Source organism: Thalassophryne amazonica, chromosome 17, assembly GCF_902500255.1.
Source record: "Thalassophryne amazonica chromosome 17, fThaAma1.1, whole genome shotgun sequence".
Lineage (NCBI taxonomy): Eukaryota > Metazoa > Chordata > Actinopteri > Batrachoidiformes > Batrachoididae > Thalassophryne > Thalassophryne amazonica.
Genome location: NC_047119.1, coordinates 49837589 through 49852428, shown reverse-complemented (window position 1 = coordinate 49852428; position 14840 = coordinate 49837589). Strand labels below are relative to the sequence as shown.

The following is a 14840-nucleotide window of genomic DNA, read 5'->3' as shown; positions in this document are numbered from 1 at the left end:
CAAAACTGTAAGGCACAACTGAGTGGACACCATTCAATAAATTCAGCTGGTTTTCGGCAAAAATTTTAACGGCTGATGAGAGATTTTGGTCTGGTAGTGTCGCTTTAAGGACAGTCCACGGCGCCTGACGGCGATCTGCGCTTCGAGGCGGCAGCGTCTCGCCGTTTCAAGTTGAAAACTTCCACATTTCAGGCTCTGTTGACGCAGTAAGTCGTCAGAGAACAGAGAACTTTCAGAAGAAGTCGGCATGAGGAGTTTATTCGGACATTCCATTGTTAACGGTCATTTTGTAATGAAAGAACGTGCGGGCAAAGTCGCATGTCGGGCTGGACCCGACCGCGGGGGGTCGCGGCAGGAAAAACACCTCCGTTGGAAATCTTAACGGGCAAGTTGGAACATGCCCAAGCTGTTAAACAATTTCTCAGTTACTCACTTGTTAAAAGCCATTAAAAGCCGCCTGAATTCTACAAATGGTTTTCAACACGGAGGTGTTTTTCCTGTCGCGGCGCACACAGATTTGCGCAAATTCGCCGAGTCGTTTCCGTGACGACTCGGCAAATTTGCGCGCACGTCTTTCATTAAAAAAATGTCCTTAAACAGTGGAATGTCCGCATAAATTCCTCATGCCGGCCTCTTCTGAATCTTCTCTGTTCTCTCACAATGTCCTGGGTGAATTAAGCCTTAAATTAGGATGTTTTCAGCTCGAAACAGGCCGACGACAGCGCCTGGAAGCGCTGCAGGACGTCCCGCTCCGTGGGAAGTCCTTACACCGACAGAAACACCCCATAATCTCTCATCAGCCGTTAAACTTTTCACAGAAAACCAGCTTAATTTCTCGAATAGTGTCCACTCGGATATTCCTCACAGGTCCAGAAAAAATTTTGATAAAGCAACGCGCGCCGTCTCGAGCAGCGTGTGAAACAAAGGAATTCAGCCGAGAGGGCGGGACCACATCTCACTCAAGGCCTGCCCACAGGGAAATGACGTCACCGACACGCGTGAAAAAACTCACGCATGCGCACGAGGGTTCAAGCATGATTGGTGTAATCGCATGTCATTCAAATCCATATAGTTAAAAAAAAAATAAAAGGGTCGGTTTATTATCTAAGAGACCTCGTATATATATATATATATATATATACACATATATATATATATATATACTCAACAAAAATATAAATGCAACACTTTTGGTTTTGCTCCCATTTTGTATGAGATGAACTCAAAGATCTAAAACTTTTTCCACATACACAATATCACCATTTCCCTCAAATATTGTTCACAAACCAGTCTAAATCTGTGATAGTGAGCACTTCTCCTTTGCTGAGATAATCCATCCCACCTCACAGGTGTGCCATACCAAGATGCTGATTAGACACCATGATTAGTGCACAGGTGTGCCTTAGACTGCCCACAATAAAAGGCCACTCTGAAAGGTGCAGTTTTATCACACAGCACAATGCCACAGATGTCGCAAGATTTGAGGGAGCGTGCAATTGGCATGCTGACAGCAGGAATGTCAACCAGAGCTGTTGCTTGTGTATTGAATGTTCATTTCTCTACCATAAGCCGTCTCCAAAGGCGTTTCAGAGAATTTGGCAGTACATCCAACCAGCCTCACAACCGCAGACCACGTGTAACCACACCAGCCCAGGACCTCCACATCCAGCATGTTCACCTCCAAGATCGTCTGAGACCAGCCACTTGGACAGCTGCTGGAACAATTGGTTTGCATAACCAAAGAATTTCTGCACAAACTGTCAGAAACCGTCTCAGGGAAGCTCATCTGCATGCTCGTCGTCCTCATCGGGGTCTCGACCTGGCTCCAGTTCGTTGTCGTAGCCGACTTGAGTGGACAAACGCTCACATTCGCTGGCATTTGGCACGTTGGAGGTGTTCTCTTCACGGATGATGCTAAGGAGATGTGTTGCACTGCATGAGGCAAATGGTGGTCACACCAGATACTGACTGGTATCCCCCCCCAATAAAATAAAACTGCACCTTTCAGAGTGGCCTTTTATTGTGGGCAGTCTAAGGCACACCTGTGCACTAATCATGGTGTCCAATCATCATCTTGGTATGGCACACCTGTGAGGTGGGATGGATTATCTCAGCAAAGGAGAAGTGCTCACTATCACAGATTTCGACTGGTTTGTGTACAATATTTGAGGGAAATGGTGATATTGTGTATGTGGAAAACGTTTTCGATCTTTGAGTTCATCTCATACAAAATGGGAGCAAAACCAAAAGTGTTGCGTTTATATTTTTGTTGAGTATATATATAAACAATTTTTAGTAATAATTGTTTCATTCAGCTTCAATACTGAAACTATATGTAAACAACTGTTTAACAGTTTTTTTTTAAATAACTAACCGGGAATCTGATTTTAACATTGGATGCACAAAATTTAATTCTTAAGTATACAAGTTTCTCAGTAACACATACAGTATGTCTGTGCATGTACATACTTGTGTTGTTTTTGGGGTAACAGGCACGAATCCCTCAATGCAGAAATCTTTCTGGAATGTGGAAGTGAAGTCTGTTTTGGGAGGAGGTGCATTCATTTCAGCATGAAGCTTCTCACTATGACAAAAAAAACAAAACAAAACAAAAAACAAAACACAATGTTAATAGCTATCAGGGTCTGACAGGTTTCCCAGTAAAAATCAAACTCAGGAGTAAATAGTTATTTTATTTTTTTAGGAGTGTTTCCATCAGTGACAGACTATTTTTTCCCCACAGCAGCTCTTTAGAGTGAACACGCAATGCTGAGCTTCTTATTGTCACCTTTCCATAGTGTTGATCAGATGCTGAATACATACAAATACTGTGCAAAACTTAAAACACAAAAGCATAAAAGTGTGGCAATATACTGGCTCAGTCATCTGATATGTTGATTTTGGATATGGATCCTTTCATTACATATTCTGAAATAATAAAAGACATTTTGTTGTGCCAAACACTTTAAAATTGTGAATATGAAAACTGTAGCAATAATGTTTTCTTGCAGAAGAGTCTGAAATGCAGTGAATTCTTCCAAGACATAAAGGTCACATCAGTGCGCTGCATTGGAGGATTTGCTCAGTATATTAAAGTAGTATGGCGCGTTTTGCCATCATCTAAGTTATATATTAAAAATCATACATTAGGGTAAGTGCTGCTAAAGCCAACAAAGAAATATTTGATACACTTCACTTGTGAAAGATTTCCTTATAAAAATGTAGCCCAGAGGAGGAACGTGCATGTCCGCTCTAATGTCTGTCTGTCAGTGGATGCTAATGCTCAAAAACGTGACTTGCTGATTATGATGAACTTTTGTTTGGAGGTGCTTCCTGAGTCAAGGAAAAGTTGAGAAAGATTCAAATATGCCCAAAAAGATCTCCCTTTCATGCCATTCTTCAAATTCTTTCAAGGCAAGAAATATTTACTTTTGTATCACACACAGCCGGAATCACGCAGAATGGCATCAGAATTATGAATTGGCGTACATCCAAAAAGTGTCGGATTGCAGTTCCAAAACATTCTGACAGCCATCCGTGGAAGTCCACACAGTTGGTCAAAATCAGCTGGCATCCCCGAGTGTGATGCATATGTTCAAAACTCTCCAGGCACTGTTGAGATGGGACACCTATCCGATGGCGGTCCATGTGTAATATGAGGACCATCTGACTGCAATTTACATATTCCGATGGCGGCAAAACGGAATCCGAAACGATTTCAGTGCTTACAAGTGAACGGCGAGATGGATCTGGCACAGTCTGCCTGCCGGTATGACCTGCACATGCCACGTATAATAATGTCCCCCCCCCCCCCCCCCGCCCACCCCCAAGCACAAAGGAACTGTTGAAATGTATGTGGCATGCTTCATCATGATAATAATTCATAATTATTGTCATGTACAGTGAATGTGAACAGCTACTATCAAACCAAAAGCTCTGTGCGCTACTTCGCGCAGGCTGCCGCAAATCTGAACAGGCTGTTATATCCACAATAGACCTTACAGTACAGATATTTGTCCATTCCTTCCCATGGGTGACTTAAATAATGTAAACTATTGTCTCCATCATATCTGTATATAACATGGGCAGCTCCCCATCTCCATGGTGCGCAGTAACACGTCATTGAGCTCACGCTGTAATAAAAGATCACCTTCTAACTCTGTAGGCAATATGACATGGACCTGTAGTGCTAGGCCATGACAGCATTAATAAACATGAATCTCACCTCCGACAGCGATCCAGGAGTGTTTCACAGTGCGGACGTGGATGTGAAACCGAAACAGGCAGCCTGTGGTTACAATCCTCTCGCCCAAAATAAAAATTAATTCCGATGTGATAATCCAACCATCGTGGTGTCCAGAGTTGCATTGTGCTCCTGAAGTGAGCAAAAAAGAAAAAAGAAATGAAAATCATACCGTGCAGTACCGACCTAAACCACTCAGTGGAAACAGGGCTGCCAGCATCACTTTGAGCAGATGGAATCAGTTAATCAGTGAAATCACCTGGTGGAATCAGTGGATGCAAAGAAAACCTGCACCCTCTTGGCCCTTTCTGGAACAAGTTGCCTTCCCCTGCCCTAATTGCTCCCGGTGTGTAGTGAGCGCCTTGCATGACAGCACCCTGACAGTAGTGTGTGAGTGTGTCTTTCTGAATGGGTGAATACGGGGCATCATTGTAAAGCTCTTTGTGCTTCTGATGCAGATAAAAATTGTGATATAAATGCAGTCCATTTACCATATAGGTTTCATAGTATTCAGTGAGTCAGCGATAATCATTTTTAAGGAAATTTACAAGTAGAAAAAGCAACAGTGACATCTAAAGTTGCACACTTTTTCTAGAAAGATAGGGAATGTATAACATGGTGAAAAATACAAAAAACTAGAGCACTGCGCTCACAGAGTGCAAACCTTCGCCAACACTAGTTTCCAATTCCACAAATTTTACCTTGGAAAAAAATTTCAAGGTTAAAGTCCTGTTAGAAGTGGCTTTTCATAAGTTAAACTATAATACAAAAAAAGATCAAAAGGGCTTTTCAATGTTTAAAAAAATCAAATATCTGATAAAACCACAATATGGATCTGATGCAGATTAAACTAAGTCTATTCATTGGGAGTGCCAGTTTACACCTTATTGTCACAAATGAGTGACTGAGGCACTTTTGATTGAGATATAATGCAAAATGTACATCAAATGGGCTTTTCAATATTAAATTCAAATGTCCACAAAATTCACAATCCAGAGCGGATGCGGATCAAACTTTGTCAGACGACAGTGAGTGCCAGTCTGCACCTCAGTTTCAAATATGAGAGTGATTGGGGCAGGTTTGTTTAAGCTATAATGTAAAATATACATCAAATTGGGTTTTCAAAGTTAAACTTAAATGGCCACAAAAGATGTAATCTGGATCAGATTCGGATCATAATTTGTCAGTTGATAAAAGATACCATCCTAAATAGTGATCTGAAATATGAAATAAATTTGATTGTTTTTGACAGTTATTAATTTTTGAAAATGTAATCAATGTTAAAGATAGGGATTTTCCAATTTTCCAAGATTTTTCCTAACTTTGCCCTTTGACCTTGAAAAAAATCATTTCTTGCCTATCAGGATATGAATCTTCAGTAAAAATTTCATAACTATATATGAAAAACTGTGGGCTCCAGGCTGTTCACAAACAGGGATGATAACATAACCTCCTCCAACTTTGTTGGCGGAGGTAATTACTACACCAAAATGATTCAGCTAAAAGTGGCGTATTGCACACAACCAGCGGGCACAGAGCAGTTTCTTTCCACCTTATAAATTTCCAATAATCATTCTCCTTTGAGCTCTGCTTTAGTCTCAAATAAATACTGAGGACAAATATTTTGGTCTCTAGCTGTCAGATGTTCCAATTCCTCCACAAAACAGCTGTGAGCTTTGTCTGCCTGCTGCTTAGTGCGAGTCAGGAAGCACATAGTGGGCTTTATCAGAGATCGATGGTTGAATATACCTTCTACTACTGGAAATGAGGCTGAAGCATGCAGGCAGACTCAACCATATAATACTGTAAGTATGCTGCAAGTGCAAAAATTCTGAGCAATACATGGCTAAAAAAAAAAAAAACTTCTGCAAATGTAAAGAGTCTGCGATATTTCCCTGCAAGGCCCCATTCACATTACATCTGATCCGTCATTAAAAGAGAAATTATTGAATCATGGTGCGCGCCTATGAATGTCATAAATGACCAATTTTGACACTCCAACAGCAGATTTAGTTGGCACAATTGCCCGGCTTAACACAACAACAGATCAGCCTAGAAAAACTTTTGTAAGTCTGAGTTAGCCAGGAAACCGGTATGAATCAAGCAGTGTTGGCGTGCACTCGTAAAGTCCAGGAAATTGAGCATATGGACTGAGAGATGAGACATTGTCTACTACTGCACAACTTTCATTGAAGACCTGATGCTTTCTATACTTTATGAGCCGTTCACTTGTGCAGGAAATTAATGGCCACATCTGCGGAGACAGACTATCAAACCCATTAGAATGACTAAGCCTGATGTAAAATAACATCATAAAATCAGATTTTCAAATGGATTACATATGTGATTGAATGAGAAAACAAACCAAGAAAATATTCCATCAGTTCTGGTCAGCATGTTCCCTCTGAAAGAAAGGCTTTCATAAATACCTTATCATCTGTGTGAGATGCTTTTCCCGAAGCTCGCCTCTGATACCTAAACCACGGAAATGCAAGAGAATGAAACTCTGTGTGCACTGAAAATCCTCTAAAGAGCATGCATTGAATGGTGGCGTAAAAACAGCAATGAAATATAATAAGGCTCACGGCAGGTGCGGTGGTGTTTTTTTGTTTTTAGCATGTTCAGTTCTCTTTTCTGCTTTTCTGGACTACACAACTACAGCTTCAAAGGTTCTAATGGTCTGAGATAAAACACTTTGTTCCAGTGGCTGCTGAAAGATAATGACACATACCCTGCAGTCTCACCCCTGGACCCTTTGGAGGGACGTAGGATGCTTTCAGCGTGCTGACACTTTCCATTTTAGAGGTTGGATCTGTCATGAAAACACCTCTGGGTCCATCTCTCTGGATCTGCGGTTTTGTCTTCTCATTGTCCGGCGCTTCAACCCTAAACAAATGGTTTTTCAGACTGCCTCTCTGAATAAATGGACATAAAAAGGTTTGGATGAAATAACAAATCCTTAAAATACAGCAAAACAACAATTAGTGCTGCTAGGTTATACTCCCATACTAAAAGATTATTAACCAAGCGCACGGTCTGTACAAGGAAATATCAGACTGTTGTCAGTACGGATCGAGTGTAGCGAGGTCCGTGCGAAAAACACGGAGGTTTGATATCCACATACAGACCAACCAAGCGAGGTTAATAATTCATTTATTATATGGCTGTTATACATATTAACATGCAAACTTACAGTATTGCCCGAATATGCTGCTGACAGTGTTGGGCTTGTTCGCTTTCTTCACCTCTGTGAAGAACTTGCTTACAGATGGTCCGGTCATTAGTTGGTAAGCTTTCAATCTGTGTTTTTTCAATGCCGTTTAGATATTTATGGAGTACATTCATCTCCGACTTGCTTTTTCTAATCGCATTTTTAGCTTCCTGGTTTGTAAAGAAAATACATGTTGTGGAGCAACTGTCAAGGAAACCAGTCTGATATGGGAAAATATCAGACCGGTAATCAGCCAATCAGAGCATGCGTAGCGTGACTCACAGCCATATAATAAGTATACATACAGACCTTAACAAGCAATACTTAAAAAAAATAACACACACACAGTTTATCTGGAGCCTCAGGCACATTTTTTTAGTGCAGCAGATAAGAGAATATTTACACAGGAATCCGTCAAATGGTGATGCAAGCAGCAAATTTGGCACAAATACTAATACTAATATTAGACATAACTCTTTTAAAAAGGCGGAGTGTCAACTGGAATTTTCAATAGGCGGCCAGGTAGGGGTCAATTGAACAATTAGACAAGGGTCAAAATTTAAAAATGCTCCAATCAATCAATCAATCAATCAATCAACATTTTTTTATAAAGTGCTTTACAGCACCAAATGGTGTCCAAAGTACTTAACAGTAAAAACACAAATTCACAAAAATAAAACATACAATAAATTTAAAACGGCACGTAAAAACAGAACATAAAACAGAACATGTCACCTCCCTACTAGATGTTAAAACTCAGTTTAAATAAATAAGTGTTTAATTTAGATTTTAAAAGTGCTTAGGTTGGGAATAGTGAGTAAAACGAAAGGTAGGTTGTTCCACAGTCTGGGGTCAGCTACCACAAAAGCACAATTACCACAGAATTTATATCTAGACCTCGGACCATCTAAGTAAAGCTGGCCAGATGCCCATAATGTCCTACTGTAAGTTATCAAAGTTAAAATTTCAGACAAGTAAGGAGGTGTAAGGCCATAAAAAGCTTTAAAAACAAACAAACAAACACACACACACACACACACCTTCAACCGCTTAGTCCAATTAAGGGTTGCAGGGAAAAACAAACATGAAAATCTTAAAATCAATTCTAAAACGAACTGGAAGCCAGTGGAGTGAATACAGGACAGGTGCAATATTCTCACATCTAGAAGTGTTTGTTAAAAGACGAGCAGCAGCATTCTGCACCAATTGTAGACGTGCAAGTGAAGACTGGTTAATGCCAGAATAAAGTGCATTACAATAATCAAGTCTAGAGCTGATGAAAGCATAAATGGCCTTCTCAAGATCATATCTACTGAGAAAGTGCTTTACTTTAGCCAGAAGACGAAGCTGGAAAAAACTTGCTTTGACAACAGAGTCTATCTGTTGATCAAACCTCAAACAGCTGTCAAATATCACTCCCAAATTCTTGACAGCTGGTTTTACATAATTAGCCAGAACACCAAAGCTTGATGTTACCGCATTCAGTATGCCAGAACACTCAAACATAATGATCTGTTTTACCATCATTCAGGTAAAGGAAGTTTTGGGACAGCCACTGCTGCTTTGTGAAAACAATTAAATAATGATGACAATGCATCACTACCATTAGTCCTCTCATAGGCAGATAGATTTGCAGATCATCCGCATAGCAATGAAAGGACAGGTTGTGCTGAGCTATAACTGACCCCAATGGCAGAATATGCCAAAGAATAGAACCCTGTGGCACGCCACAGCACAGAGGAGCAGTTGATGAGGAGAGGTCACCAATCATAACAGAAAAACTCCTTTCAGCCAAATGCTACCTAAACCACTTGAGTACAGTACCCTGAATGCCAATAAAATGTTCTGAGAAACAAGTGTTGTGTGATCCACAGTATCAAAAGCTGCTGTGAGGTGCAACAGAACCAGCACAGCAGGATTCCCTGCATCCACCAATAAAGTGATGTCACTGTGAACTTTTAAAAGTGCCGACTCAGTGCTATGTCGTGATCTAAATCCAGACTGGAATTTTTCAAAGATGTGACTGTCTTCTAAAAATGACGGTAACTGTATAAAGACAACCTTTTCTAAAACCTCAGACAAAAATGGCAGATGGAAACTGGTCTAAAATTGGTAAAACTGACGAGTCCAGGTGAGGTTTTTTTAAGAAGAGGTCGAACCACACTATGTTTTAAAGCAGCTGGAACAGGCCCTAATCTAAGACAAATGTTAATAAAAGTTAGGAGACCCGCCCCAACAGTATTAAAAATCTCCTTCAGCACCTTAGCTGAAACAACATCTAAAGGACAACTTGTAGGTTTTATGTGTTTCACAACTTCACCAAGGGATGCGAAAGAAACCTACTCAAAGCACAGTAGAATGTGCACAAGTAACAGACAATTCAACATTACAGTTCTGATCAGCTTTCTGTGTGACTGATGAGTCTTTGTCAATAAAAAAACTGAAGAAACTCCTCACAGGTCATGGTTGTAGCATCCATCAAACAGCGGCACATGGATTCTCAACTGAGTTTATAGTCTGAAATAACACACTGGGACGATGACAACTGCTAGAAATAATACGAGACAGATACTGTGCTTTTGCCTCCTTTACATCCTTTTGATAGTCAGTTAGACTGTCCAGAATACCCAGAGACACCTGTGGTTTGTCCTTTTTCTCTCTGCCTGTCTGCAGCGTGGCCTGAGGGCATGGGTTGTGGCATTTAACCAGGGGTCAGATTTTGATTTCCTGGATTTGCAGCACATCGATGCAACAGAGTCCAAAATTACTGTGCATGTGGAATGGAAAGAAGAGAGGATGTTTTCTGGGAGAAATGGAGAATCCAGTCCATTCAGTCCGCTGTCGAGGAGGTGACCAAATGGCGGCGAGAGGCAGGAACAAGTGGCTTACCAACAGATGGAGGAGCAGTAAATTCAAAGATAACATAAAAGTAATCTGAAATAGCAATGTCTGATATGTCCTTAAGTGAAACTGAGAGCCCATAAGAAATGAACAGGTCCAAAGTGTGTCCAAAATTATGTGTTGGTCCATCCACTATTTATGCTAGTTAGACAAAAAGAGTTCAGGAGGCTTTTAAAATCATCAGCCAGTTGATTATACAAGCATATTGAAAGGTATTCCATATTATTTGTCTGATCATAAAGATTTCAAAAAGGTACAGTTTGGACCATCTATGATTAAATGTTTTGGAGTTATGGGGGAAAAAATAGCAAAAATGGTGACAAAGGTCAATTACAGTTTGTACAGGGGTCAAAAGTTAAAGTTGCTCCAATTTTGGTAAAATAAAAGTGGTGCAAATTATTGGTTGAACTAATAGAATTAATAAATGGAATAGTTTTGACTGTGTTGGATATTTGGTCTGCAAAGTAAAGGTGAAACAATGTCAATATCCATTGGATTCTATGACATGTGACATATGTTACCCCGTAATGTGATAACTAAGCATGACACATGATGCAAACTCTTCTTTTTTTAAAACACTATTAACTCAACCAATAATTTGCATTAATTTTTTTTTTCTAAATTAGAGCAACTTTAACTTTTGACCCGTCACCATTTTGTACTGTTTTTAGCCGCATAACATTCAGTCATAGATAGTCCAAACTATACCTTTTTGAAATTTCTGTAATCAGAAAAATAATGTGATCTAGGTTTCAATATGATTGGAGCATCTTTTAATTTTGACACCTGTGTAATTCTTCAATTGACCCCTACCTGGCTGAAAATTCAAGCAGCCTTTTCAAAAGGATAATGTCTAAGGTGCATTTGTGCCCAATTTGGTGCTTGCATCACCATTTGAAAGGTTTTTTCAGTTAGCCACTGCACTATTTCTATACAACTGGTTTTCAACAAGCAGTCATAACTGCTTTATCTGGCCAGTTTTTAATCCAGCCAAAAGCTCTATACTGTAACACTGCAATGAGGATATTTGAAACAGGGTCAGAAACAGCAAAACACAAAGCTACTGTACAGTTACACTGGAATAAAAAAAATCTTTTCAAATATCCATAAAATGTACTGCTGTTTATTTGTATATGTTAAAACATACTCGTATTTTTCACATCCACAGCTACACATTATCTTTTTGTTCTCTTTATAGCAAAGCTAAAATATTTTTGCTTGGTCCTAGGGGCATGCACATGATTTTTGTCCAATCCAGTGAGATTTGATGATCACTTCAACCCTCCAATGAAATTTTAAAATTTTTTGGCTCCTCATTAGTACCAAGTGTACGTCAGCTGACATAATCACTACTTTTATTTCACATAATGCTGTAGTTGCAATCTAAAATTAATTTGTTCATACAGCGGAAGCAAAAATGACAGCCGGTCCAGTAGGCAGAAGATGGATTGATTGCGTGTTGCTGGTTTTGGATGTTGTTTGTGGATGCTGTGGCCTTAATTTTTGGACTTGGACTGGGGATTAGCTGACAGGCAGTGAGCAGTAGTGGGCATTTTTTGCACACAGCCATTGCTTGGATTCGAGCTGAGTAAAGTGATGGCGTAGGGAGCAGTTCTACAATGGCTGTGAGTTGTGGAACTGACAGACTTTGGATAGTGACAAAGACAATAAATAAAGGAAACAAACATTTGAACAGTGTGTCTTCAGAGGATTCTAAGATAAGACAGAAATGGGAGAGAGAAAAATTTAAGATATAGATTAAATTTGTAGGGGAACATGTCTCACCACTTCAGTCCAAGAGGAATAATATGTGGAGTTTTCCAGACAATAATTGGACAGATAAAAGACATTGGTAAACATGCTGATGCGATAGATGTTCACAAACATAAAAGAGTGGAGAGTGGACAGTCATCTGTTAAGATAAGATAAGGTGTTTATTACCTCCGCCAAGGAGGTTATGTTTTTGGTTGTTTGTTTGTCTGTTTGTCAGCAGGATAACTCAAAAAGTTTTGAACGGATTTTGATGAAATTTTGTGGAATGGTTGGAAATGACAAGAGGAACAAGTGATTAAATTTTAGTGGTGATCCAGATCACGATCCGGATCCCAATGCTAACGCGTTAGCATGTCTATGGCATTTTCAATGTTAAAAGTTAGCATTAAGCAGTTGCAGCTGTCATCACGTTCGGGCGCATTTGTTTTCAAATTGTAATATTTCTTAAATTTATTTTTGTTTATATATTAATAATCTAATGATTATTATATACAATTTTAGAGAAAGAGACAAAAAGAAATAGATAACTGTGCCAAGGAGGGAATTTCTTTAGGGTCAGTGACCCTATGGCCTTGTTTAGAGAAGTGTTTCATAAATGTTAAAAAAAATTCATATATTTGCAGTTTAGTTGAATAATTAATTGAATTTTGTCTTATTTATTTTTGTCTATAAGCACATGCAATATCTATATCAGTGCTCAAATGACAGTAGCTTCTGGGAAAGGTGCAAGTTGCAATAAACTGTGATGCCAAGCGCTAAGGATACATGCTATCCAGTCACAGCAGATGAAACTTTTTTTTACTACTGAGCAAACATCATTGTTAGACTTTTTTAGGTTCAATGATTCTACAGTGTGTAGATGTTATGGCATCAGTGACCCCATGGCCTTGGCAGAGGTTTGCACTCTCTGAGTGCTTCTAGTTGGTTATGTTTTGATGTCGGGCCTCACATGCAGCCACTGCTACGGTGCTTTATTCAAGGTAAAAGTAATCAACTGCTCTCCAGAGAATATTACATTTTTACAGTATTCTTGTGAAGTCTGGGGATAAGTATCTGAGCACTGGGAGTCTGAAAATGGTGAAGAGCACATTGTGTGAGGGGATGTCTGTTTGCCAGATGTCCCAAAAAAGTATCATTTATTTATTTTGGTCAGTCTGCTGGTAAAGACACCTGTCAACTTGATGTCAAGTTAACTAGAAAATAGGAGAACAACACAGAGGAGGCACAGAGTTGAGAGAGGTGATGCTGTTTGAGAAAATGCTCCTTGACAGTTAAAAACAGAATGGTACCCAATTTCTCGGTGCACATTACTTCCGACCCACTTTTAAATTGTCCAATCTCATTTCGCCATTACCCATAATGCAACGTGGCATTTGCTATGGGTCATGCTTGCAAAATCATTGGAAGAGTCACGGTTTGGTGCAATTCCATTGACTTTTTGTCCTTTCTCCAAGTATCCCAGCAAAAAGGCACAGAAGAAAAGTTACTGTCATATGCAGTTTGAATGCTGACAGACCCCTTAGCTCATAGGATAGTCCTGCTCATGAAAGATCATGTAATATTTGCTTTGAAAATGTGACTCCACATACAGTATAATATTGGAGAGAAATACAAACCAGAACTCCAACTTGCCCTGAAGTGCAGCGCATATTGCATTATGGGTAACGACAAAACACAAAACTGACAGAAGCGAGGGCCACTGAAATATTAAATCAAATCAGTAATGTAATTTTTAAAATGACAATTAAAATACCAGTTGAGGGTTTTTTTTTATTATTATTTATTCCCAGTGCCCAGTCAACTTATCAATAAATCATCTAAGCTCTGCTAACATTATTTAGACAAAATGCCAGATGAGACAGTGGCATGTCAACAACTGCAAATATCTATCCAAACAAATTCAGTATTTATTAAAAGTCTTTTGATTGATTTTTTTTTACACACGTGTTTTTCTGATTTTTTTTTCCCTCTGGGGCTATTAATAAATATATATAAACAAATAAAATATAATCATACAAAAAGACACAGTAAGTTTAATGTTAATTACTACGAGTAGGTAACAAAACATATTGTATACTGAATGTAGTCTCCATTTAGCTAGCTTAGCTATAACTGCACAAGTTTAACGTCCTTAACATTCACCTGTTGCACTTGCTGGTCCATCAGAACATTAGTTTTATCCGCTGTATTTTCCACAGTGACGGCCTGAGCGCTCATTTAATCACAAAAGTGCGAATTCTTTTGAAATGACCTCACTACCACAAACGCCTGAATGACTTCAAATGAAACCTTGTAAAACACTCGCAGTGTGCTTCATGAATCTCTGTGCCGATACTTCACGGCTTCACTTCGTTCACCCCGATGACGTATGAAACAATTTGCTGCTTCATTTAAGACCTGGGGGAAATGAGAAAAGCCGTTTGAGATTTGATCCAAAGGTTCAAAGGTTCCGAACGCCTCCACGGAGAATATTTATGTATATGTCACCATGGCAACTTTTTTTCTTCTTTTTAATTTACTGCTACTACTACTACTACTACTTATAATAATAATAATAATAATAATAATAATAATAATAATAATAATAATAATAATAATAATAATAATGCTTTGGGAACTTTTATTTAATAACAAATCATATTTAAAATTTTGATAATTCTAATAATGTATACAATAAAAAAGTAAAACAAATTAAGTCACCTACATCATGAA

The 14840-nt window shown here is 39.0% G+C and overlaps 1 protein-coding gene across 2 annotated transcripts in view; it reads right to left on the bottom strand.

Annotated features, from left to right (window-relative positions):
* Positions 1–14470, bottom strand: part of spag8 (sperm associated antigen 8) — a 24632-nt gene extending 10162 nt beyond the window's left edge. Inside the window, exons 1-4 of one of the 2 annotated variants that reach the window (XM_034192817.1) lie at positions 14271–14470; positions 6975–7158; positions 6673–6718; positions 2470–2584 (exon numbers count right to left, since the gene is read on the bottom strand). In XM_034192817.1, coding sequence (XP_034048708.1) covers positions 2470–2584; positions 6673–6718; positions 6975–7158; positions 14271–14345 — 420 coding nt within the window. In that variant the 5' untranslated portion in view covers positions 14346–14470. The remainder of the gene's footprint in view (positions 1–2469; positions 2585–6672; positions 6719–6974; positions 7159–14270) is intronic. The other variant, XM_034192816.1, reaches the window with a different exon arrangement.
* Between the last annotated feature and the right edge of the window lie 370 nt (positions 14471–14840).